Source organism: Ailuropoda melanoleuca, chromosome 11 (assembly GCF_002007445.2).
Source record: "Ailuropoda melanoleuca isolate Jingjing chromosome 11, ASM200744v2, whole genome shotgun sequence".
NCBI lineage: Eukaryota > Metazoa > Chordata > Mammalia > Carnivora > Ursidae > Ailuropoda > Ailuropoda melanoleuca.
In genome coordinates, this window is record NC_048228.1 from 30624970 (window position 1) to 30652631 (window position 27662).

Genomic DNA, 27662 nt, shown 5'->3' on the forward strand with positions numbered 1-27662 from the left:
CAGGGGGAGTGGGAGAGGAAGAAGCAGGCTCCCAGCGGAGGAGCCTGATGTGGGGCTCGATCCCACAACACCGGGATCATGCCCTCAGCAGAAGGCAGACACTTAACCGCTTAACCGCTGTGCCACCCAGGCGCCCCTCAATGTAGAAGGAAATTATGAGTAAATAGGCATTTAATAATATAGAAAATACAGAAAATAGAAATAGAAAATAATATAGAAAAATTATATCCTCTTTCTTTTATTCCTATTAAATAAAATTTTTTATCCTTTCTGCCAATAAACTTCTGTTTGATAGGCCTACTTACAATGTAGCTAATAAAACATCAGAACCTGACCTTAAAAATAAAATGTTTATAATTAACCAAAGGAGAAAGAGATGAAAGAGATATCCCTTCTTGCAGATACATAAAAAACAAAATTCTGCATCATAAGCTACTTTTAAAAACCTGGTTTGATAAGGTATTAAATTAAAAAGGTTTCCAAAAGAGACAAAGCAAAAAACCAACTCTTAACTATAGAAAACAAACAGATGGGAAACAACCCGGAGGGGAGGTGGGTGGGGGGATGGGTGAAATAAGTGAAGGGGATTAAGAGCACACTTACTTGATGAGCAATGATAATATATGCAGCTGTTGAATCACTACATTGTACGCTTGAACCCAAGATAACACCGTATGTTAACTATACGGAAATTAACACTTGTTTAAAGTCCATTTTCTGTGAAAAAGTAATAATAAATTTAAAAGGTTTCCAGGGGCGCCTGGGTGGCACAGCGGTTGGGCGTGTGCCTTCGGCTCAGGGAGTGATCCCGACATTATGGGATCGAGCCCCACGTCAGGCTCCTCCTCTATGAGCCTGCTTCTCCCTCTCCCACTCCCCCTGCTTGTGTTCTCTCTCTCTCGCTGGCTGTCTCTATCTCTGTCAAATAAATAAATAAAAAATCTTAAAAAAAAAAAAAAGTTTCCAAAAATATCTATTGGTTCTCCTCAACAATATGGAGATGTGTGAATATTCACAACTGTTACTAGAACATCTTCGTTTTTTTGTTAAAAAGAACTCCATTCTCAGTTAATTCAATGTTATTTGAACCAAAATGTCCTATGTGACTACATAGACTTTAGAAAGTGTTGCCTTCTCCTGTAAAAATAACCTCCAAGAGGAATCTGCAGTTCTGCTCATCTTATTGCCAAGATTTTAACCTGGTAATAATATTGTAATTGATATCTCTGTATTTCTAAGCAGTCTTTAAAATTTTTCTGCCAAATTAAAAGAGAATCCTTAGCACTTTCCTTTTCTTCCACATGTACAATGTGGAATTATTAATTATTCCAAAATAATGGAGTAACTAAAAGCATATGCCTTTGCTATATTTTAATCTGACAGCCTGAATCTGTTTCATTTATATTAATAAATCCATGCATGATGATACAAGTAGAAAAATAATAGACAGGGAAAAAATTCTAGATTTGGAATAAGAGTTGATCCCAGTAAGAACAAATTTCTGCCCCCTGCATGGTGAAAGGAACCCAGTGTAACCACTCTGTCACAGAATAGCTATCTAGTCCCCCTTAGGTATTATACCATAGTGGAGATCCAGGGTTGTTAGGTGTTGGTATCAGTCTGAACACTCAGCCAGCCACTCAGACAGCGGCAGAGCCAGAACAATCTTGGAAAGGAGTGTTTCTGCTGTTGAGCCTATGCTCATGTCTATGGGCACTTACACGGAGAAGCCCACTAAGTAAGTACACGGGGGACTTGCTGAACAATATCCCCAGGCTGGCTCACCCTATTCACCTGATAATTGACAATCTCTTCCAAAATCAGAACTTTTGGTGGGAGATTCACATGGACTATAAATTTTCTCACATACACTGCACAGTATAAAAGGTCCAGCCACATATCTCTTCTCCAGACTTCCTTATTACCAATCTTATAACCTCATTCCTTCAACATCCCTGATCATCTGACCAAATAACTAATTACTGTCTATTAATCAATGTAGATCCATACCTCAGGCCATTTCATTCTTGTCAAAGAAAACTCAAAGAGATATACATAGGGGTGCCTGAGTGGCTCAGTCAGTTAAGCATCTGCCTTCGGCTCAGGTCATGATCCCTGGGCCTGAGATTGAGCCCCACGTTGGGCTCCCTGCTCAGCAGGGATCCTGCTTCTCCCTCTCCCTCTGCCCCTCCCCCCACTCATGCTCTCTCACGCATGCTCTCGCTCTCTCCAATAAATAAAATCTTAAAAAAAAAAAAAGATATACATAATTCTTGAAGTTCTGTATTCCTGTTAAGTTTTCCCAAATCCACCTCTACGAACTGCCAGAATATTGTGCAGAGCACTGTAAACAAAGCTGAACTTCTCTTCCGCGGCTGTGAACTGATCGTACAGAAGTAGAAGTGCGGTAGAGTGTGAGTCAATCGCCTGGGCAATTTACTGGGCCTTCAGGATCAACTTGGGTCCAGTCCTGCATACACAATTCCACTCAGTAATGCTGTCCTCCTGGGGCATGTCCAGGCTTATAATTCTGTTGATCCAGTAATACCCAGCTCATGGTGAGAAACTCCGAAAGCACGCTCACCTAGCATGCCGTAGCTAGACATTTTCAATCGTAAGCAGGATGGAAGAGAACGTGACTTTGCTCTAGAACCCTGGGATCTCCACCACAGATCTACTCCTGGAGCGTGTACAGGCTCCAAACAACATCCTGCCACAGACACTTAAACTCATTGAGTCCAGAAAAGGAAAGCATCAAGGTTGTTCTCACAGCAATCTAGACCAGCTGGACTTCTCTTGCTCTACGTTCCACTCAAAGCTGGCAGAGTTTAGGTCACACTATAAATAGGTAAGAGCTGCCCAAAGATGGTGTTGCCCACACTGGTTGCTGACTCATTAGCCATTCCTCGCTTCTCCCATACAAAATGAATCCCAATTTCATTCAAGAAATTTCATTCAATAATGGGCTCAGGGAAGGTGGAAGTCTCCCTCAGCCCTAAGAGTTAAACTATGTGTAGTCTAATCCCATTCTCCTATGCTAGTGACCGATTTGGGATAGACACATGACCCTATTCTGGTGAGACCAAAGGGGAAGTCTGTTAGAGGGCTTTGGGGAGCGATTTCTCCCCTGATTTTAAAAAAAGGAGGGGTAAAAAGAAGATCTTTTCCTTCCCACACTTGGATGCTGTCATGTAAGGACATGAGAGGCTGGAACTGTAGCAGCCGTCTTACAACCATGGTGGGAAAAACCAGAGAATAGCAGAGCAGCTGAACTAGAGCCCTGACATCACAGAGCAACCAGAATTCACCATTCTCTTTCACTATACTGTCTAGCACTTTTATTTTTTTTCTTTTTCTTTATTTAAATTCAACTAGAAACATATAGTACATCACCAGTTTCAAATGTAGAGTTGAATAAGTCATCAGTTGTGTATAATGCCCAGTATTCATCACATCATGTGCTCTCCTTAACGTCCATCACCCACTTACCCATCCCCCTATCCTCCCCCCCTTCCAACAACCTTTAGTTTGTTTCCTATAGTTAAGAGTCTTTCATGGTTTGTCTCCCTCTCTGATTTCCTCCCATTCAGTTTCCCCTCCCTTCCCCTATGATTCTCTACGCTGTTTCTTATATTCCACATATGAATGAAACTTTATGATAGTACTGGAAGTCCTAGCCTCAGCAATCAGACAACAAAAAGAAATAAAAGACATTCAAATTGGCAAAGAAGTCAAACTCTCTCTCTTCGCAGAGGACATGATACTCTATGTGGAACACCCAAAAGACTCCACCCCAAAATTGCTAGAACTCATTCAGGAATTCAGCAAAGTGGCCGGATATAAAATCAATGCGCAGAACTCAGGTGCATTTCTACACACTAACGATGAGACAGAAGAAAGAGAAATTAAAGAATCAATCCCATTTAAAATTGTACCAAAAACGATAAGATACCGAGGAATAAACCTAACCAAAGAGGTAAAAGATCTGTACTCTAAAAACTGTCCAGCACTTTTAGAAGCAACCATCTACCCCCCCTCTAGCACTTTAATACTCCTCTATGGTAAAAACTGAGTAGTCCCCAAGGTTTTGCCTCCAATACTTACTCACTTCATTCCAGAAAATCAGAGTTGGTTTTTTAATTAATTGTTTCATCCATCCCTGCATACCTAGAGACACTCTACCCCTTAGAATCAACTGAATTTTCACTGCTTTCAGCCTCAACCAGGTCAGATAATTAATCCCAGATTAACCCACTGGTGGTCTTGCAAAATTCATAGTGCTATTTTTGACTGATTTCATCGGAAGTCACAGAAATCAATTCTGGCTAATGTGAAACGATAAGGAACTTATTTAAAAGATATTGGGTAGGTCATATTGAGTAGGTCACAATATTATCAAGAGAACTAGAAAACACTTTCAGAGATATACAGCCTGAAATTTATGTCCAAGCCTATGCAGCAGAACCGATCTATCAGGCTCCAAATGGTACAGACTAAACCACAATACCACCCCTGAACACAGGACCCCCACCACTGGCTTGGCCGCCATTGCTGCCCCAGGAAACTAAATCTGCAATGAGGAAGGAATGAGGGGTTTGCTTCTTCTCCTGTTCATGCTCTATTGCTCCCATCACTCGCTAGCTACTGCTCAAGCCCCTCCATTGTCCAGAATCAAAGGGAGGGGAAATTTGGAGGAAAAGACTATATTCTACATGACCAGTAACTACTGTCGCAATCTGATTTTCATACTCTTTGGGTGTAGCACCTTTTAAATACTAGATTCCTTCTTGAGTAGGGAATTTCTGTGGGTTTCACAAAGAACCCTCTACCCCACTGGGGACCTCCCACCTACAATTCCTTTATAGGTTGGATTCTTTACACAACCAGCCAACTAAGACTTTGCCTTTAGCCCCTGACTTCCACCAGGGTGGATCTCTTCGGTGAAGTTTCTTTTAGGATTATCTACAACCGTCTCCCTTTGCAGGATCTTCGGTGAAGTTTCTTTTAAGATTATCTACAACTGTCTCCCTTTGCAGGGGCCACATTTGGTCCATGGGAAAACACACCTGTGGGTCTGACTCCACTAACCTCTGCTCTACTTCATTCTGCCACCAAACAGAACGCTCTAGCCAGCCTCTAGCCTGACTTTTTTATTATTTCAGATACCAGACTTTGAGTCACTCAAGTTCCAGAGAACACACTTCAAGCTTTTTGTGTGGTTCTCTTCTCTTGGCTTCAGATGAGAAGAAAATGCTTCCATCACCCTCACTAGAAAGTGGGAAGGGCATATACAGTACACTGACAACTCTCTTCAAAGAAATCCTCCTTCCCAATTATTTCTGTCCTTCCTCATGAAGTCTTTGCTGTCCCTTACAGAGCTCAGAAACAAGAGATGAGCTAATGCTGGCAGAAGAAATTGTCTGTGTCTTAGCATGTCCTACGTAAGGTAGGCTAGTACCTTGCCTTAGAATGTGGGGGTAATTTTGGTACCTATATTGTTTAGCCTTGGAGTTCAAAGTCAAAACTGAGACAATATGAAATTAAACCTTATACTTCTCCAGGCTGTTAGGTTTTCCAGAGTCTCCAAAGTTCTTGTCTGGAAAAGGTTATTTACAATAAGGAATAACTTCTAATAAATGATTACCTACAAAAAATACAAAGAAAATTTACTTCTTTGGGATCACGGAGCCACCTGAGAAGTCTCTGACCTCCTGATTCTGTGATATGTGTTGGTCTTAAAAAGTAACAGGAAATATTGCACAACATAATTCAGATCTGTAGCTGCAAACTAGATATCTATCTTCTCTGTATGCTATGTGTATATCTGTTTCCCAAGAGAAAGGGTTTGTTGGGTAACTCTGGAACCTTTGATTTATCAGAACTAGTACCAGCCACTTCTGGTTCCCTCATGTCAAACCATCTGAGGCTTCCTTCAATTCAGACAGTTTCCTGTTCCAATTCATGGGGTCTAGAGCAAGGGCTGTCTCTGCCTCTCAAATGGAGTATGTATACAAGCAGTGTCAACTAGAACTAGGGGGAGAAAGAGTTCCCCTTAAAATGCATAAGATATTTATGGCTTCATGAACTCTCCTTTCAATTCGTTCAGTACTTATCTTTCTTGCAAGCTCTATGAAATACGCTTCCACTTTTTGAAATCTCTTTGACTATGTACACTTACTTGCTATTATAAAGTCTAAAATGATGGGTCATTTTCACCTAACGAGCCCTTCAGTTCAAAATAATCTGAACTTTTTTTCTTCAGAGTCAGAATTAATTTAGCAGTATAACTCATTGTTTACTCTCTTCTGATAGATGAAACACAGAGCAAGATAGATAGATCAAGAATTTAACTAAATGATGCCTTGAGGTTGATGTTCCTCTTTTGCTGCTATGCCCATTTTGTGATCTGTATTTGGAAAATATCACTCGTATCTTGTATCTCCTACCTGGACAGGTTATTTCTAATCTAGTCTACACTAGCAAATTCCCTCATGAAACTGAGGGCCTCTGATTTCACCTTGAAACAATTTTTCCTTCTCATAGAAAGTAGATGTGACTCTATATCTATTTGTAACTCCTGTCTATTTTTTAATATACCTTATTTTTTGAAGTTTTAGGGCTCACAGCAAAACTGAACAGAGTTCCTTTCTACCTGCCCCTCTATCAACATGTCCCACAATACTGGTACATTTGCTACAACTGATGAACACTGACACACCATCATCACCCGAAGTCCAGACTCTAAGTTAGGGTTAGCTTTTGGTGTTGTACATTCTATGGGTTTTGACAAATGTGTGATGATGTTATCTACCATTACAATATCATACAGAATAATTTCATTGCCTTAAAAATCTTCTCTATTCCACCTATTCATCCCTCCCTCCCCCAACCCCAGCAACCACTGATTTTTTTTTTCTTTTTTACCGTCTCCATAGTTTTGTCTGTTTCAGAAAGTTATACTGTTGGAATTACATGGTATGTAGCCTTTTCAGACTGGCTTCTTTCATTTAGTAACACGGATTAAAGATTCCTCCAAGTCTTTTCAGAGCTTGAGAGCTCTTTTTTTTTTCAGCACTTGACAATATTGCACTATCTAGATGAATCATAGTTTATTTATCCATTCACCTACTAAAGGATATTCAGTCGCTTCTAAGTTTTGGCATTTGGAATAAAGCTGCCATAAATATTCATGTGCAAGTTTTGGAAATTATGAATAAAACTTCTATAAAATTTGTGCAAACACAAGGTTTCAATTCATTTGGGTAAATATCAAGGAACATGATTGCTGGATAGTATGGTAAGAATATGTTCAGTTTTATAAGAAACTGTCAAACTGTCTTCCAAAGTGGCCATACCATTTTGCATCCCCACCAATAATGAATGAGAGTTCCTGCTGCATTTGGTGTTCTGTTTTGAATTTTGGCCAAACAGTTGTATAGTAGTATCTTATTTGTCTTAATTTACAATTTCCCAGTAATATATGTTGAATACCTTTTCATACTTTCTTGCCATATATACATCTTCTTTGATGAGGAATTTGTTCAAATCTTCTGCCCATTTTTAAGTTGGGTTGTTAGTTTTCTAGCTGTTGAATTTTAAGAGTTCTTTGTATATTTTGGAAGACCATCCTTTATAAAACATGCCTTGCAAATATTTTCTCCTAGTCTGTGGCTTGTCCCATTCTCTTGACACTGTCTTTCAAAGCATAAATTTCGATGAAGTCCAGCTTATCAATTATTCCTTTTATGGCTCATACCTTTGGTATTACATTTAAAAATCGTTGCCATACCTAAGGTGATCTAGATTTTCCCCTATGTTATCTTCTAGGAGTTTTACAGTTTTGCATTTACTTTCAGGTCCATGATCTATTTTGAGTTAATTTCTATGAGGGATGAAGGTCTGTGTCTAGATTCATTTTTTTGCAGTATGTATCTAGTTGTTCTGGCACCATTTTTTAAAAGACTGTATTTCCTGTATTGTATGTTGCATATTTTCTTTGCTACATTGTCAAAGATCATTTACTATATTCACATGGGTCTATCTGTGGACTCTATTCTGTTCTATTGCTCCCCCACTGTCTCAATTATTATAGCTTTATAGTAAGTGCTGAAGTTGGATAGCGTCAGTCTTCCAACTTGCTCTTCTCCTTCAATACTGTGTTGACTTATTCTGGCCCTTTTGCCTCTCCATATAAACTTTAGAATCAGTTTGCTGGTATCTATAAAATAATTTGCTGGATTTTGACTGGGATTGTGTTCAATCTATAGATCAAGTAGGAAAGAACTGACATATTGACAATACCGATTCTTTTTCTTTTTTAGATTTTATTTATTTATTTGACAGAGAGACAGCCAGCGAGAGAGGGAACACAAGTAGGGGGAGTGGGAGAGGAAGAAGCAGGCTCCCAGCAGAGCAGGGAGCCTGATGCGGGGCTCGATCCCAGGACCCTGAGATCACACCCTGAGCCAAAGGCAGACGCTTAAATNAGTGGGAGAGGAAGAAGCAGGCTCCCAGCAGAGCAGGGAGCCTGACGCGGGGCTCGATCCCAGGACTCTGAGATCACACCCTGAGCCAAAGGCAGACGCTTAATGAATGAGCCACCCAGGCGCCCCAATACCGAGTCTTTCTTTCCATGAACGTGGAATATCTCTTCATTTATTTAGTTCTTGTTTGATCTCTTTCAACAGTTTTGCAGTTTTCCCCATATTGACATTGTACATATTTTGTTAGGATTATAGCTAAGTATTTCATTTTTTCACAAGCAAATATAAATGATATTGTGTTTTTAATTTCAAATTCCATTTGTTCATTGCTGGTATATAGGAAAGTAATTAACTTTTGCATATTATCTTGTACACTACAAACTTGCTCTAATCACTTACCAGTTCTAGGAGCTTTATGTGGATTCTTTCAGATTTTCTACATAGGCAATTATGTCAATTGTGAACAAAGATAGTTTTATTTATTCCTTGTCAATCACTATACCTTTTATTTTGTCTTATTGCATAAGCTAGGATTGCCAGTGTGATACTGAAAAGCAGTGGTGGGAGAGGACATCCTTGTCTTGTGCCTGATCTTAGCAAGATAGCTTTTAGTTTCTCTTCATTAATTATATTTTTTGTTGTAGATGTTCCTTATCAAGCTGAGGAAATTCTCTTCTATTCATAGTTTCCTGAGAGTTTTTATCATGAGTGGGTGTTAGATTTTATCAGATGCTTTTTCTGCATCTATTGATATGACCATGATTTTTCTTCTTTAGCCTGTTGATATGACAGATTATGTTATTGATTTTCAAATGTTGAACCAGCCTTGCATACCTCAAATAAATCCCACTTGGTCATGCCATATAACTCTTCTTATAGGTTGCTGGATCCAAACTGATAATATTTTGTTGAGAATTTTTGCACCTAGGTTTATGAGATATTGGTCTGTAGTTTTCTTTTCTTGTAATGACTTTGTCTAAATTTGGTATTAGGATAATGCTGGCCTCATAGAATTAATTAGTAAATATCTATTTTCCTCTGCTTCTATCTTCTGAAAAAGATTGTAGATAATCGGCATAATTTTTCCCTTAAACAGTTTGTAGGATTCACCAGAGCCTGGTGCTCTGTTTTGAAAGGTTGATTCAATTTCTTTACTAGATATAAGCCTATTCAAATAACCTATTTTTTCTTGTGTGAGTTTTAAACAGATTGTGTCTTTCAAGGAATTGTCCCTTTGATCTAGGTTATCAATTTTGTGTGCAAACAGTTGTTCACTGCATTACTTTATTATCCTCTAGATGTCCATGATATCTGTAGTGATGTCCCTTTTTCATTTCTGATGTTAGTAATTTGTGCTCCTCTCTTTTTTCTTAATTAGCCTGGCTAGAGGCTTATCAATTTCATTAATCTATTCAAAGAACCAGCTTTTGGTTTTGTTGAGTTTCTCAACTGATTCCAGTTTCCAATTTCATTTATTTCTACTCTAAATTTTATTATTTTCTTTTGCTTACTTTGGACATAATATGTTCTTTTTCTACTTTCCTAATGGAGAATGTTAGGAAATTAATTTTTATCTTTCTTCTTTTCCAATGTATACATTCAAAGTTATAAATTTTCCTATAAGCACTGCTTTCACTACATGCCACAAGTTTTATTGTGTTTTCCTTTCCTTTTTTTTTTAAAGATTTTATTTATTTATTTGACAGAGATAGCCAGCGAGAAAGGGAATGAAAGCACGGGGAGTGGGAGAGGAAGAAGCAGGCTCCTAGCAGAGGAACCTGATGTGGGGCTCGATCCCAGGACTCCAGGATCACGCCGAGCTGAAGGCAGACACCTAAGGACTGTGCCACCCAGGTGCCCCTATTGTGTTTTCATTTCCATTCAAGTAAGGAGCCAATACAAAACTTTCTTCCCTTCCTTCCCACTGAGCAGCTTGCCCAACACCCTATTTCAATTCTGATAGCCTATTTACAGGCCACGCCCTGCACACTCCCTGAAATCACGAAAGTGTGAGGACCCGCCCCCCCATGACTAGATCTCTCTGGAATTAACTCTGACTTATCCACACTAAGCCTTCAGCTATTCATCAATTACACTTCACAATTTCCAATACCAATATTGGTTCCCCCAGAGGTGGGTTTTTGCTCCAGTAAGTTGTGATTCTCTGTATTTATCTAACTCTCCAATTCTGGGGTCATTGGTTTGCCCTGAGATCTCAATTCTCTGACAGATCTAAGGAGAGTTTTTGATTTCTCAGTTTGTTCAGCTTTTTATTTGTTGTTAGGATGAACTGACAACTTTCAATCTCCTTACATGTCAGACCGGAAACTAACAAACTAGGAAGGTATCACAAAAATGCAAATGCTTCTTCCAAGAAGATAGACAATATATCTACGATAAGGAAAAGAACATTAACTCTTTGCTAAAAGCTTTCCTTCACTAAAAAAAAGCTTGCTGTATTCCAAGCAAAAGTTCTATTATATACAAAGGCCTGGAATCAAGAAAGAGAACAGTCCTTTTAAGAAAATGCAAATGTTCCATAAGCTTGGAATGAGACTTGTGTGGTAGAATAGCAGAAAATAAGGTTGTGAAGATAAGTGGGAATCATGTTACACAGAACCTGACTGGCCCAGCTAGAGACTGGATTTTATCCCTTTCTCAGCCCTTGATGACTTTTATTTTTTTTTTAAGATTTTATTTATTTATTTATTTTATTTATTTATTTATTGGGGCGCCTGGGTGGCACAGCGGTCAAGCGTCTGCCTTTGGCTCAGGGCGTGATCTCCCTTGATGACTTTTAAATAGAATGACATTTATTTCCTTCGAATCCACTGCATTCAAAACTATTAAAGGTGAAAGAAAATGGCATGAATTCATATACGTTTCAGAAAGATAACTAAGGGAGCATTAGTTAGAAGTGCATTAGACTCAGGGGCCTAGCAACAAAGACGTCAGATGGGAGGCTTTTTCAGAAAACCTGGAAGACATGATGACAGGCAAAATTAAGAGGGGGGCGGGGGGGGGTGGAGGCACAAGATATGAGAGGTGACAGAATGAATGCTGGCGCTGAGGGTCAAGAAGAAGTTGAAATATCCAGGGAAATTTCTGGCTTGGGAAAGAAGGTGGGGGTGCCTGGGTGGCTCAGTCAGTTAACCATCTGCCTTTGGCTCAGGTCATGATCACAGGGTCCTGCTCAGCAAGGAATCTGCTTCTCCCTCTACCCCTCCGCTCCCCCCATGCTCTCTCATTCTCCTCTCTCTCTCAAAAATAATAAATAAAATCTTTAAAAAAGAAAGGAAGGAAGGGAGGGAGGAAGGAAGAAAGGAAGGGAGGAAGGGAGGGAATCGTGGTGCCACACACAGACAGAAAGAAGATAAACTTTAAGGAGAAAAGATGACAAGATGAGTTTTGAACAAGCTGACTCTGAGATAACTGCGAGATACCCTAATGGAGACAGAAATATGTCTAGCAGCCAGTTGTATGCCCAAGCCTGGAGTTCACCACAGCCATCCTTATTTATAATCCAGAAGCTGTCCTTATAAAAAAGAAGTTAAAAGCCATCGTGTAAATGAGAGAGTGAAGGAAAGCCACTGGACAGAATTTTTTTTGGATCACCAGCATTAACTTAAGATACATACTGAGCAAAAAAAGCCACGAAAAAGACCGGAAAGCAGAGGAAGAGAGTGGTCTGTTAGAGCTAATTTTTTAAAAAATTCAGCATTCACAACAGAGTTTAAGAGAAACTGGCAAATACTCCATCTTCCCTCTTTCTTCACTCTGGCCACTCCTAAACCACACCACATCAAATACGTCCACGCTCCGGAGGCTTTGCACTCACTCGTGTCCCTCCTCGCAAAGTTCTCTCCCCGTATCCTACCGACCGCCAAAACTCCTACTCACCCTTCAGGAGCAGCTGCAATAGAGCCCGCGGAGTTTCCCCAATGGGTACCTCCTTTGTGCCCCCTTAGCCACTCTTCTCACAGCTGAGTTTCCCCCTCAATGGAGAGTCCTTTGAAGGGCTAGATCCTACTCGTGTGATCTCAAGACGCAGCGCACACTTAGCGTGTAGAGGAGCACAAAATGGTGCGGTCCTGTTTCTCACGTGCTTCCAGTTAAATTCCTGGTTCCTCACCTTCCATCTCTCCCCTTCAGAAGCCTTATCTACGCTGCCTGGGCCAAAGTGACAAGGGGAAAACCCCTTCCGTACACAGACCACAGACGTTTCGCATCTCGCCTGACGGCCTCGCCCAAACCGCGCCAAATTCAGAGCTGAACCACGTGACCGCGCTCTAGAGCGCTGCCCGCGCCAAGCTCAGCCCCTGCCCTTCGCGCCCAAAGCCCGCCTAGCAAACCTCGTTCACGCTCCGCCCCCTGGGCAGTCGAAGGCGGGACCACGCCAGGAGCACGCCCCGCCCCCCTGCGCCAGGCGCCCGCCCCGTCCACGTGTCCAATACGGTGGGTCCCACCCCGGATGTTCGCCCCTCGCTAACCGAGCCCGAGGCCATGGCGAACCAGGTAGGCCTCGCAGTGCAGCGCGACCGACTCCAAGGGAGAAGGAGACAGAGGGAAAGCGTAGGATGGAACCGGGCCGCTGACTGCGCGGGGGGCTCGGGGCTCGGCCTGTAGACAGGCATGAGCTGCCGGATCCGAAACAGTGCCTTGGGCGAGCTGCTCTGCGGGAAGGAAGGGAAAGAATCTTTTGTTTCCGCTCCTTCCTTGAAAGGATTTTGCTGCTTCTGGGGTAGCGGAGCGGGGTGGGGGTGGGGAGAAGCGGAGAGTAGGGGACCGGGGTGGTCGGTATCCTGCTAGAAGTGGTTTAGGAGCGCTTGTGCTTTGCGTATGCTAAAATAACTAACTTGCCTGGGGTCATGCTTGCAGGTGGCGGAACCCGTCCTCCTAACCCTTAAGGTTGCTGTGTTTCAGGATTGTAATTCATAATTGAACAATTATGGTGACACCAAAGAATGTATTTGGGGAAGACTTCTGGGTCCCTTTCAGTAGTAACCTTTTTGAGCACTTTAGGCACCACAAGTTTATATCCGTTTAATCCTCCCGTGACACTTCTGCGAGATGTTGTCTCCATTTTACAGACCTGGAGGTTCGGCGTCCTTAGTGGTCACTTGAAGATAGCCAAGATTCCAATCCCAGCTCTGTCCCTGTGCGAGGAGCTATTCCAGGTTCCTGAAATATGCACTGGACAATAAAGGCAGAAATATACGAATAACAATAAAAGTTATTTAGTGTTTTAATGTTTTGAAAACTTTAGAAATTTTCTAGAAAGATTTGGGACCTTAAATGTTGAAGTTGAGAAGAAATAGTAAACTCCAGACGATCTTTTAGACTTAACAAATTGGCAAGTTGTTTTTCCTTATTACCAAGTGCCTTTATTCCGAGAAGGTGAAAAATTATAATCCTGTGATAGTTCAAATGTTGAGGTAGGGCAATTGCCTGTGGATTTAGGGTGGAGCTTTGTTTTGCTTAGAATTGTCATTGAAAGGAAAAGGTTAATCTTTCAGACATCCCTGAAATGAGGGGAAGGGGCATTAAAACTTAGATTATAGATGAATTATTTATTCGTGTTGCTCAAGTTCTCTAGGATCCAGGACTATTCTGAATTTGACCTTTGGGACTTTGTTTTGAGATTTAATGGTACATTGAGTTGAAAATAGATTCTAATGCAATGTCTGAATTTTTCCACCATCAGATTTAATATATATACTTTAATTTTAAAAGCAGTAATTTACAGCCTCGCCAGTTTACACAAACCACTCATCTCTATATATAATTCAACTCTCCTTTTCCTCCACTCTCTGTTCTGCTACCAATAAATATTGATTCATTTTTGCAGAGCTACACCATGCCAAGGATTGTATTAGGGACTTCATTTTCATTTACTTCTCACAGTTGCTTTTTGAAATTGTAGCTGTTTTATTACTGTTTGTAACTCTTTCTCATCCTTTGGTATCCTAGTTAAAAGTGAAGTTTTTTCAAACCCACCAACCAAAATTAACTGTCTTTCTCTACTTTGTGCATTCTGTAGCACTTTATGCGTCTCCCTTTAACTTACACTTGTTGGCATTGTTGACTTTCAGGTTGGCCTCCTATAAACCCAGCAGTTTTCAACCTTTATTCTGTCAACACATTTCATAAGCATTATGTGAACTAATCGAAACTTTCCTGTGGGTGGGGAGGGGAGGACAAAATAGGAGATTAAGAGGTCAAACTTCCACTTATAAAGAAGTCATGGAAATGTAAAGTCCAGCATTGGGAATAAAGTCAATAAAATATTGTAATAACTTTGTATGGTGACAGATAATAACTAGACCTCCCATGGTGATCATTTCCTTATGTATTTAAACATCAAATCACTATGTTGTACACCTGAAAGTAATATTCAATATTAACTATGCTTCAATTAAAAAAAATTTTTTTTGAACTCTCTTCGTTACACCTGATTCTCTAGTAAAGCAGGAGTGTACTGACTAGAATTTCCAAGGCAATGCTATGCTATAGAAATACAAGTCCCGTATGTAATTTTTATTTTTCTAGTTACCACATTAAAATTGGATAAAAATTTAATCCATTATACAGTAATCCCCCGCTTATCCACTCTTTCAGTTACCCAAGGTCAACTATAATCCAGAAGCAGGTGATCTTCCTTCTGACATATTGTCAGAAGGTTAATAGTAGCCTAACACTACATCACAGTGCCTTTGTCACTCACTTCACATCACCTCCCGTAGGCATTTTATCATCTAACATCATCACAAGAAGGGTGACTGCATACAGTACAATAAGATATTTTGAGTGAGAGACCATATTTACATAACTTACTATAATTGTTCTGTTTTATTATTGTTGTTAATCTGTTACTGTGCCTAATTTATAAATTAAATTTTATCACAGGTATGTTTGTATAGAAAAAGCATAATCGTTTCAGACATCCACTGAGAGTCTGAGAATGTATCCTCCACAAATAAGGAAGAACTACTGTATTCAAGTTACTATCTTGACATATAATTAATATTTTTTAAATACTGAAATACTTTTACTTTTTTTGTACTAAGTCTTCATAATCCGGGTAACTTTTACACTTAACAGTTTATATCAGTTCAGACTGGCCATTTTCCAACTCCTCAGTAGCCACACATAGCAAGTGGCCACTGTATTGGATAGCACAGCTAAAAGGAGATGTGGTATTTTAAAGTTCTGCATTCTGGTACTCCTTATGTTTCTTCCCACTTAGCAGTTTTGCACTAAACCAGTGTTAACTTAAACCAGCCTTAGCAAAGGAATACTCTAGGGTAAATGTTAAGCGTTCAGATTCCTTGGATCCTATGCCAGACCTATTGAATCAGATTGTCTTGGAACCTGTATTGTTGTTGTTGTTTTTTTAAAAAGATTTTATTTATTTATTTGACAGAGAGACAGCCAGCGAGAGAGGGAACACAAGCAGGGGGAGTGGGAGAGGGAAGAAGCAGGCTCATAGCGGAGGAGCCTGATGTGGGGCTCGATCCCATAACGCCGGGATCACGCCCTTAGTCGAAGGCAGACGCTTAACCGCTGTGCCAGCCAGGCGCCCCTGTTGTTTTTTTTTTTTTTTTAAGATTTTATTTATTTATTAGAGAGCGAGGGAGAGAGAGCACAAGCAGGGGTGCGGAGCAAAGGGAGAGGGACAAGCAGACTCCCTGCTGAGCAGGGAGCCCAACATGGGGCTCAATCCCAAGACCCTGAGATCATAACCCATGCTGAAGGCAGACACTTAACCCACTGAGCCACCCGGGTGCCCCTGGAATCTGTATTCTTGATGTGCTCCTGCTTCTGCATTGTAGAAGGTCATTAAATAATTGATTAATAAAACTTCTTAACCAAAAGAGGCTTTTATATCTGACCATGTGGTCATCTCAATTAAATTTTTTTAGTGAACATTATATATATGAAATCTGAAAACATGCAATACAGTTCTCCATATCACTTCAGGGTGTATAGTTTTTGTGATTGTCTGATATACTTGCTAAGGTTAGCATTCGTCAGGATCTAAATTAACTAATAAGTAGGTCATTATTATGCAGGAGGATAAATAACTTGCTCTCTTTTTTCCCCATTTCAGGTTATCAGGTGCAAGGCTGCGGTTGCCTGGGAGGCAGGAAAGCCTCTCTGTATAGAGGAGGTGGAGGTGGCACCCCCAAAGGCTCATGAAGTTCGAATTAAGGTAATGGTACATCCAAGGCACTGGAAGAGAACACTTACAATTAGGTCTCTGGGTAGATGAATCCTCTAAGGAGAAATCCCAGAGGCCAGTGTCAAGGAGAAGGTATCGAAAGGCATCCAACCTTAGAATCACAACATCCTCCTCTTAACTTTACCCCCTTCACTTTTGCAGCTCTCTTCTCCGCCTTTTTAGCTTGGACATTGAGCTCCGCAGCCTTCCCCACGGATCACTGGATTATTGCAATTTATCTTCCATAGCCTGTGTTTAAGATGAATTTGTAAGATGCTCCCCTTTCTCCTGATCCCATGACTTAAAATATATGATGACACTTTAGAAACAAAAGTAGAAATGGTCTTCAGTTTTGTTAGAGGAGGTTTCACATAAGATTTGGGAAGAGACTCCTGATTCGACTGGAGCAACAAGCAAGTGAAGTCTGCTTGCTTAGAGAGCTTTAAAATGTACTCACCCTTGCAGGCAAGGCCAGGGTTCAGGGGATCCATCAGTCTAGTCCTGCTCAACCTCTGCTGTGGCAGAGAAAGGAAGTTACCCCTGGAAAGAGGGATGTTGCCCAAGGCAGCCACCTGGATATGTTTAGCATTCTACTCTATTGTTTTGATATAAAATTAATACTTTAAAGTCGTGACCATGGAATAAAACTAACATTCTAGAAAAAGTAAACTTTCTTGAATTAGAGTATACTTTCCCCATCCCACCTCCAAACGTCATGCTCCCAGGGATCAAATGTCAAGTGGAGGAGCCCAGGGCCAAATCACTTTTTAAGATCCTTTTCAGCCTGGACCCAGGAATCTGAAATCTTGTACAGTTTGTATGTTTTTCTTTAAGTTCAGAAATCAACCTGATTGTGATTTTGCCACTGAAAAAGAAAATGTGTCCTGGGATGTACTAAGATGAGCTATATGGAAAACTACTAACAAATAGCAAGTATATGTGAGAAACAAAGATGCATAAATATAAACGCTTCAAGATTTCTTTTTCTTTTAAGATTTTGTTTGTTTGAGAGAGGGAGAGAGCACAAGCAGGAGGAGTGGCAGAGGGAGAGAGAGCAGACTCCCCACTGAGCAGGGAGCCTGATGCAGGGCTCGATTCCAAGACCCTGGGATCATAACCTGAGCTGAAGGCAGACTGAGCCACCCGGGTGCCCCTCCAAGATTTCTTTTCTGTGCTTTTAGTGGTTTAGAAAGATATTACTTTTTAAAAGCCAGAGATATGGGAATAAAGGGCTATTTAAGTAGAAATTGTGTGTGTCTGCTAAAAAGGGAGTCGGTTTCACTAAAAGCTCTGAATTTTGGCCCAGAGTAAGCAGCCTGTCATATTTCAGAAGTAGACCGTACCTTCTTAGAAATCACATTTGTCAGCAGTCAGGAGGACCCCAGCAGTGAAGTGAGCTCCACCTGCTTTGTACACGGGTCATATTCCTCTCCACACTTGGAGGCCCAATGCCCATAAAGTCACTGTGTTTACCGGCTCTTGCTAGCCTGCACTGGAAAGGAGATAGATGTACCATTTCCTCTGCATATAAACACACCATTATTTTGTGGATCACTAAAAAATGTTGTCAATTCTAATTGTTAAGATGCCATAGATTATAAGCACGTGCTGATTTTGAAGAGGTTAAAATATCAAAGAAATGTATCTTAGAATCAATGAAATAGGGTATTAAAAATGCCTTACCTTTGACCTATATCTCACCCTGAATTGCGTGCAAACAAGCACACTACATGCTATTTAATATCCTGCTAGATTATTGCCACTGCAGTTTGCCACACCGATGCCTATACCCTGAGTGGGGCTGATCCTGAAGGGAGTTTTCCAGTGATCCTGGGACATGAAGGTGCTGGAATTGTGGAAAGTGTTGGTGAAGGAGTTACTAAGCTGAAGGCAGGTAAGGAGGATATTTGAACCACTTAATTTCATAATTTCAACTTATTTCTACACGGAAATTATGTTTCCAATAAGCTGTACATTGTTTCTTCATGAACAAGTTATCACCTGAGTCATTTGTCAAGAATGATTTTGTTCCTTATCTGGGAAGCACAAATATTTGAGTTTTTTTCTTTTGGATTTTGTGGACTGCTATTCATCTGAAACTATTTATTTCCAAAGCCAGTTTCGACCAATTAAACAAGAATTTTTAAAGATTTATCTGTGAGTCAGTATTTTGAAGCCCATGACCGTGTTTTCTAGTTACAATTTTAAGAGCTTCATTTCAATCAAAATTTTGAAAACTTGTATTTCTTGTATAGTCAGTGTCTGAATGATGTTATACAGGTAAGGTTCTAAGTTGAAGCTTGTAACTTTGCAAAGCCACATGAGTTGACAGGAGTGGGAATTTGCAGGGGCTGCTGTATCCATTTAGAAACGGGTGCTCCCTATTCAGGAGAATGTCTCTGCATTTGTTTCCCAGGTGATACTGTCATCCCACTTTACATCCCACAGTGTGGAGAATGCAAATTTTGTCTAAATCCTAAAACAAACCTTTGCCAGAAGATAAGGTTAGTGTCTTTGTTATTTTATTCTTACAATAGTAAGTAATTGTGTGGCAGTCTATACAGAATATGCTACATGAAGTATTTCATTTCAGCTTAATGGCAACCTCACTATCACTGGTATCCCTATTTTCATAGATGAGAATGTTAAGACTCAGAAATTAAGTGGTTTACCCAATATCATAACTTTTAGATAAAACAGAATTTTCTGAACCCATTCTCTTTCCATAACACAAGGCTAAATTTGCCAAAATATATATTAAGGAGGGACATGGTTATGAAATTAAATGAAATGATTTTTATGAGCCATTTTATTGTCCATGAAACCAAAGTACTAAAATTCATAAGGTTACTAGGAAGACTACTAGAGATAAAATAACCCCTTGACACAGAAAAGGTGGTTATTCTATTGTAGTAAGGAAGCACACTTAAAGAACTACTATTTTGAGGCAATTAAAGATCTCCTTGTATTTGCCTTTTTTACTCTTCTTATTGAGGTAGAATATATATAATAAAGCACTTCGTCTATAAATCTTGAGTGTACAGCTCCATGAATTGTTAGGTATATATACAGCCTATGGTTATAACCACCCAGATGAAGACAGAACCGTTCCTGCACCCTACAGAGCCATTCGTATCCCTTCCACGTCAGTACCTCCTCCCTCAAAGGGAACCTCTCTTCTGATTTCTTTCCCTACAGGACTTGATATAAATAGAATCACCTACTGTGCACTCTTTTGTCTGGTTTCTTTCTTTCTTTCTTTTTTTTAAGGGTTTTATTTATTTGAGAGAGAGTGCAAGAGAGCACAAGCAGGGGAGAGAGGGAGAAGCAGGCTCCCTACTGGGCAGGGTCCCTGATGTGGGGCTCGATCCCAGGACCATGGGATCATGACCTGAGCTAGAGGCACGCTTAACTGACTGAGCCACCCAGGCACCCCTTGTCTGGTTTCTTTCATTCATGATGTCTATGAGATGTATCCAGGTTGCTCTGTGCATCAGTTCTTTTTGTTGCTCTGCCATATTTCATTCATTTATCTCTTATTTATCCATTCCCTGTTGGTGGACATTTAAGTTTCTCCTTAAATGTTTGGGGGCTGTCGTGATTGATGCCGCTGTGAACATTCCTATTCATATCTCTTAGTGAATATATGCACTACTTTTTCTTCGGTGTTTCCCTAAGATTGGAATTGCTGAGTGTAATATGGTGATTTCATTTAGATGACCAAATTTACATTTCTCTCATGTGTTTGGTCTTCTGCCATGGTTTCTGGCTCAGACCCTTGGAATTTCCTGTGATGTGGGCTATAAAGGTGTCTTTATTATATTAATGAATGTGACTTTGGGAAAACTGTTAGGAAACCTATGGATGGCCTGGCCTTTGGTAGGGGAAAAGGGGCTCTTGTGGTTGAATCAGCCAATGGCCAATGACTTAGTCAATCATGACGATAATTAAGCTTCCATAAAACCCCACAGGTACTGGCGTCGGAGAGCTTTGGGGCTGGTGAGCACGTGGAGACTGGGGAGAGTGACCTGCCTGGAGAGCATGTGGGGGCCCCTCAGCTTCTCCCTGTACCTCCTACGCATCTCTTCTCTGGCTGTTGATTCAGATTCTTTATCAGATCCTTTAATAACTGTTTCCTTGAGTTCTGTGAGCTGCTTTGGAGAATTAAAAGAACCTAAGGAGGAAGTCTTTGGAACCTCCAATCTGTAGCCTGTGGCTCAGAAGCATAGGTAACATGGGGCACCTGGGTGGCTCACTCGGTTGAGCTTCCTACCCTTGGTTTCAGCTCAGGTCGTGATCTTGGGGTCATGGGGTTGAGACCGTGTTGGCATCTGCACTCGGCACCGAGTCTGCTTGAGATGCTCTGCCTCTCCCTCTGCTCCTCCCCCAACTCGTGTGCACACATGTGCGTGCACGCACTCTCTTTTTCAAATAAAATCTTAAAAAAAAAAAAAAAAGATACTGATAACAGCCTGGAGCTTGCAGCTGGCTTCTGAAGTGGACGGTAGGGGGCCATCTTGTAGGACTGAGCCCTTAACCTGTGGAATCTGATGTTCTCTCCAGGTGGCTGGAATCAGAATTGAGTTGAATTCTCAGATACCCTGCTGGTGTCCAAGAATTGTTCAGTGTTGTATGTGAACACACCCCCCCACACACATTGGAATTGAATCCATGACTTAGAAGATTGAGTCATATATGGAAGATCCATGTGATCTTACTTTTGTTTTCTAGTGCCATTGATAAACTTAGTTTATATTTTTGGGAAACAAGATTCCATTTATTTTATAACAGAAGTCTAGTTAGTTTTGGCTAAGCTAGAACCAAAATAAATCTTGTTTTGAAAGGTAATCTCAACACCATCTAAAAGCTTGGGTGGGACCTATCAAGTATAATAAGGGTAACGGGCTTTTTGTGGCTGGCTGTAGCCTTTTAGAGGGACAAGTCCTTTCAAAGCCTAAAATGTGTACCATGTCACCTTCTGTTCAAGAAACTCCTCTGGGACAGAAGTGATTTCTTACATTAAGGAAGGCTAAACAAACTTAAGTTGCTCTCTTAAAGATACAACGGTTATTTGTGGTAGAGCTTTGTCACATAGCTTTTTGTTTCTGGTCATATTTTTCTCTCAAAGGAAATGTATTTACTCTTGAGTCTAGAGGCAGTCCATTTTCTCTTCATCTGTGTATTTGTTTATTCTGTGTATTCCAAAAGATTAGCCTAAGAATGTACATCGGGGCGCCTGGGTGGCACAGCAGTTGAGCGTCTGCCTTCCGCTCAGGGCGTGATCCCGGCATTATGGGATCGAGCCCCACATCAGGCTCCTCCGCTATGAACCTGCTTCTTCCTCTCCCACTCCCCCTGCTTGTGTTCCCTCTCTCTCTGGTTGTCTCTCTCTCTGTCGAATAAATAAATAAAAAATCTTTAAAAAAAAAAAAGAATGTACGTCAAATTATAGTGCATTGTTTTTGCTAAAAATAACAAATACTTATTAAGCACCCTGTGCCAGGCACACTATTAATGCCTTACATAAGATCTCATATGATTTTTATAGCAATCTCTAAGTAAGGTATGATTGTTTCTATTTTCTAGTGAGGACACTAAGGCACAAAGTTTAATTGGCCCAAGATCACACAGGATTTGAACCCAACTGTGTTTGACTTTAGGGCCTATACTCCAAAGTAGGACATTACATTACCTATCTATTTAGAATGTCAAAAATAATTTTTGATGCCATGTATCATACTGGTTGCCTTTGTGAGGTTTTTTTTCTTTATCCTTCATTAGTGTTACCAACTACATAGACAAAAACAAAGAAAAAGAAAAGATAACTTGAATCCTTGAGGACTGTTGTAAAAAAGAAAAGCCTCCTGGAGGATCTAAATTAGCCAGTGTGGCTGTCTATTTTCATCACCTGATCTGCATAATTGCTCATAATCTCTGCTTGCGTAGATTCTGGTTTGGGCTCTGTGCTTTCAGAAGTTATATTTGCTCACAGTTTTATGATGGAATTTTAAAATTATTTCATCTGATCCATAAGTTGTATCTGTTAAATTTATTTCAATACCCAACAGTGAGATCCAGAAGGATATTGAATGTTGGAAAAGATATGTAAGATTATAAGTCTTTCTTAAATTTCCCTAATAAGGCATTGCTGAAAGGTAACTAAATTATTAATAAATACATTAGAAATTAGACTTTGGGGGTCGCTTGGATGGTGCAGTTGGTTAAGTGTCCGACTTTCGTTTTCAGCTCAGGTTATGGTCTCAGGGTCGCGAGATGAGCCCCACATGGGGCTCTGTGCCTAAGCATGGGAGTCTGCTTGAGTTCTTCCTCTCCCTCTGCCCCTTCTGCTCATGTGCGCATATGCTTTCTCTGGCGCGCACGCGCTGCCTTTCTCTCTAAAATCTTTTAAAAAAAAGAAATTAGACTTTGGGTCTTAGCACACTTTCCTGTCTATCTGTCGTATTGAAAATTGATTTCTCTTTCCTGTGCATTTTGGGAAACCTGATTTTACCCTTCCTTTTTCCTTTTTTTGTTTTCTTTAGAGTTACTCAGGGGAAAGGATTAATGCCAGATGGTACTAGCAGATTTACTTGCAAAGGAAAGACCATTTTACATTACATGGGAACCAGCACGTTTTCTGAATATACAGTTGTGGCTGATATCTCTGTTGCTAAAATTGATCCTTTAGCACCTTTGGATAAAGTCTGCCTTCTGGGTTGTGGCATTTCAACTGGTTATGGTGCTGCTGTGAACACAGCCAAGGTAAGAGATCGGCCTGGATTTTAGCTTCTGCCTTCTACTTTGATACAACAGAACTTTGCTAGAAAGTGAACTTGGCCCAGTGTGTAAGAAGCCTAATGATTTCCTTGACACTTGTGCGATGAGTACCTAATAGGCCGTCCTTACCGTTAGGTGGAGCCTGGCTCTACTTGTGCCGTCTTCGGCCTGGGAGGAGTTGGACTGGCTGTTATCATGGGCTGTAAGGTGGCTGGTGCATCCCGGATCATTGGTGTGGACATCAATAAAGATAAATTTGCAAGGGCCAAGGAGTTTGGAGCCGCTGAATGTATTAACCCCCAGGACTTCAGTAAACCCATCCAGGAAGTGCTCACTGAAATGACTGACGGGGGAGTGGACTATTCCTTCGAGTGTATTGGTAACGTGAAAGTCATGGTAAGTACGTTTTGCTTCATTCCTTTTTTTTCCCTCTAGCTTTATTGTAAGAATAGAGCATATGATACATACACAAAATGTGTTAATCACTGTTTATAATATTGGTAAGGCTTCCAGTCAACAGTAGGTTATTAGTTAAATTTGGGGGGAATCAACAGTTACATGTGAATTTTCAATTGCATGGCAGGGTCGGGCCCCAACCTCTGTGTTGTTCAGGGGTCAGCTGTACATCCACTCTACTAACCTCTAGCAGTAACTTCCCTTAAGCTCAGTTTCCTCTTGTGTAAAACACGGACAGTAATGACACCTCCTTGACACAGGGTAGATACTCAGCAGGAATATTACTGTTCTCCACCTGCTTGCTTTAATAAAGTCTTTAGAATTTGAACTAGGATTTATTTTAAAAACTAGACAGCAAGGGGCACCTGCGTGGCTCAGTCAGTTAAGCATCTGCCTTTGGCTCAGGTCCTGATCCCAGAACTATCAGGCTTCCTGCTCGGTGGGGAGCCTGCTTCTCCCTCTGCCTGCCACTCCCCTTGTTTGAGGGCTCTCTGTGTCAAATAAATAAAATCTTTTAAAAAAAAAAAAACTAGACAGCAAATAAAAGCTTTACACATTCTTTCATTTTGTGTTAATAATCAGCCAGGTTATTTTAAAAAAAAAAAACTGTTGAATGAAATTACATTTATTAAATATTCAGTGTGATCATTTTGTTGTGATTTTTTTTAAAAGGCTCTGTGCCACCACCCTCTCCCCGCAAAGATATTTTGCTGATCTTCTCAGCAGAATGCGCTGACTTCTGTCATTTGGCCCCGTCTCTGCCTGCAGAGAGCGGCGCTGGAGGCCTGCCACAAGGGCTGGGGTGTCAGCGTGGTAGTTGGAGTAGCTGCTTCGGGTCAAGAAATCGCCACTCGCCCGTTTCAGCTGGTCACAGGCCGCACGTGGAAAGGCACTGCCTTTGGAGGTAGCTCAGTGGATGAGCACATTTTCTCTTTTGTTATTTCCACCGGCAGAATGTGAATCCCAAGCTGATTTTTTTTTGTTTTAACAAGGACTTTCATAGACTGCCTTCCCATCACAAGTTGTTGCGTACAGTTATTTTAATAGGAGGGTTGCACATTTGATCAGTGCCCAGCCCTGGGGCTGGGAAGATGCTCAGCTTCCTCTGAAGCACAAGATCACGCTTCACACACACACAAGTCAGCGCCCTGTTGATGAGGAACTAGTTGGGGGTAGGGCAGGAGTGAGAAGTTGGTTCCAGGGTACGCGGACAACAGTGTCAGCCACACTGTTATGTTGGGGACTGAAACAGATGATTGGCATTTCTACTCATTTTTGCAGAGTGCAGCTATCACTGGACGTGATTATCCCCGTCTGCGTAGTACTGACTTCAGCTGTAACCAGTACAAGGTGGTCAGCTGAGAATACTGTATGAGCCCAAACTTTGTAACAGAATTGAAAAGCTGCCAGACTGAATTTTTTCCCTTTTGTGATCCTAAAAAGTACATGGTTGTTTGGGGCTGCCTGACTACTGGTAGAATGCTGAAAAATCACTTCCATCTTTTTCGTGGTTGCTCAGCTAGGAAGCACAGATCATGCTTTTATATCCCAACAATATGAATGAATGAAATCGGAAGTTTTTATAGATTTTTAAATATATATATTTATTTATTATTTATAGTCTCACCATCCTTTTAGGGGGAAAAAAATCACATAGCACGAGATTTTAATAATCTGTATTTAACAAAGTGTCTCTTAAGATCCCCATCCTCATACTACTATGTCCACTTTTTTGAAGGCCAGAGGAAAAGATCAGGAAAGTATGAGGAGATTGGCCAAAGTTTTCTGTCTTTATACTGTAGAATTCACCATTAAAAAATGTCAAGGGACACCTGGGTGTTGCAGTCAGTGTCTGACTCTTGGTTTCAGCTCAGGTCACGATCTCAGGGTCTTGAGATCGAGCCCTGCGTCAGGCTCAGCTCAGTCTGTTTGAAGATTCTCTTTCTCTCTCCCTCTGCCCCTCCCCCGACTCGAGCAAGCCCTCTCTCTCAAATAATAAAATCTTTTAAAAAAAAAAATTTCTATTCAAGAAAAGTGTGAAGCTGACTAAACTTGCCTTTCCAACCAGGTGTATACCTCACTTGAGTATCTCAGAATAGACTTTTAAAGCCACACATCCTCTCAGGTCCTGAGCTGAGCCAGGGGGTTTGAGCCTAACCTCTCCCTGAAGCCTCATCCTCCCAGCACGTGCTGGTTGGGAAATAAGCTGGACTTTGGGGCGCAGTGGGTGGTGTTAAAGCATGACCCACAGATGGAAATAGAACTTTTGCTCTAGAGAGGAGTGGTGGCTATGCCTGTCTCGGTTACCGGGAGTTTTAAAGGAGGAAGAAAGGGGCGCCTGGCTGGCTCAGTGGGTAGAGCACGCAACTCTTGATCTTTGGAGTCATGAGTTCAAGCCCCATGTTGGGCATGGAGCCTACCTAAAATAAATAAATAAATAGTATTTAAAAAAAAAAAAAAAGAGAGAGAGAAGAAGGCCCACAATTGGTAGGGGAAGAATAATTGGTAGAAGCCATAAGGAGGCAGATTTGGAAAAGACTTGGAAGAGGTTTGAAATGTCCCTGGTTTAAAAGGTGGGAAGGCTTCTTTGTCAATTTATTGCTTCTTTCAATATAAGTGAAAGACTGAAGCACCTGATTTTGTTTAAAATCTTAAAGAGCTAAAAATTTCCCACTTTTGTTTTCAGTTTCACAGTTTTCTAGGGTGAGATGCTATCCCTAATTTCATTGCTAAATTTAAAACCAAAGAAATAAAGTCATGTATCACATCAGTTTTATTCTTCCCTGAATTTCATGATTACCGAAGTCTTTCTGTTGTGGACCTAAGTAAGTTTGCTGTAAGACTTCCAGAGTTCTCTCCTCGGTAGTTTAAAACTTTGTCTCAATTTGCTAAAACCTTAATGAGATTTTAGTAAATCTTAATACAGGAAAAGGAAGATACTCAAAAGGCATTTACTAAAGACATACATTAAGTTCATCCTCCTCTCTGCTGATTCTGAACTTCTTCATTCCTCTTTAATTCATGATAAAATTTATTCTCTTAAATGCCTGTCACCCACTAAGTAATCAGCTATACTGTAAAGATTTGTTGGGAGAATTAATAGATGTACGATTTCTTTCAGGATGGAAGAGTGTAGAAAGTGTCCCGAAGTTGGTGTCTGAATATATGTCCAAAAAGATAAAAGTTGATGAATTTGTGACTCATAATCTGTCTTTTGACCAAATTAATGAAGCCTTTGAACTGATGCATGCAGGAAAGAGGTAAGCCTCCTCTGTGGCTGTGTATTATAAAATGTAGTGATGAGTTAGGTAGGGTTTATGGAGGAAGGGTAAAAAAAATTAGTTTTAGTGGTCTTAAAAAAATCATTTAAAACCTGTTTATTGCTTCCTTCTCTTACAGCATTCGAACCGTTGTAAAGCTTTAAATTCAACAGAGAAAACATGTTCATCCTTATACCTAAGGCTTGTGGTCCAACTGGAACAGCCAGACAAGCAGGGAGAAGATCTTCCAAGTCCACAGCCCCTTAGACCTTCTAGACCTTCTCTACTACTACTTCTAGAGTAACCTACTCTAGGCAATAGTATTTTTTGTGTAATTCATAAATCTCTAATCAAGGACAAGGCTAATACAGTCATATATCTGTCTTCTGAACTCTCCTTCACATGAATAATTGGCAGCTCATTAAGGAATATTCTAACATAATAAAAGTAATTTCTGTGTATGTA

General features: G+C 40.6%; 2 protein-coding genes across 2 annotated transcripts in view; one reads left to right on the forward strand and one right to left on the reverse strand.

The window, feature by feature from the left end:
* The window catches only part of C11H4orf17 (chromosome 11 C4orf17 homolog), a 292825-nt gene extending 279998 nt beyond the window's left edge, over positions 1-12827 (reverse strand). Inside the window, exon 1 of the mRNA XM_034671476.1 lies at positions 12384-12827. The gene's annotated coding sequence lies outside the window, so the exon portion shown is untranslated. The remainder of the gene's footprint in view (positions 1-12383) is intronic.
* Positions 12828-12866: 39 nt separating this feature from the next.
* ADH5 (alcohol dehydrogenase 5 (class III), chi polypeptide) lies at positions 12867-27662 on the forward strand. The gene is made up of 9 exons (XM_002921200.4): positions 12867-12998; positions 16594-16695; positions 18457-18598; positions 19121-19208; positions 23247-23466; positions 23617-23877; positions 24706-24841; positions 27059-27197; positions 27337-27662. The coding sequence occupies exons 1-9, from the start codon at positions 12987-12989 to the stop codon at positions 27359-27361; spliced, it is 1125 nt and encodes a 374-aa protein (XP_002921246.1). The 5' UTR covers positions 12867-12986; the 3' UTR covers positions 27362-27662.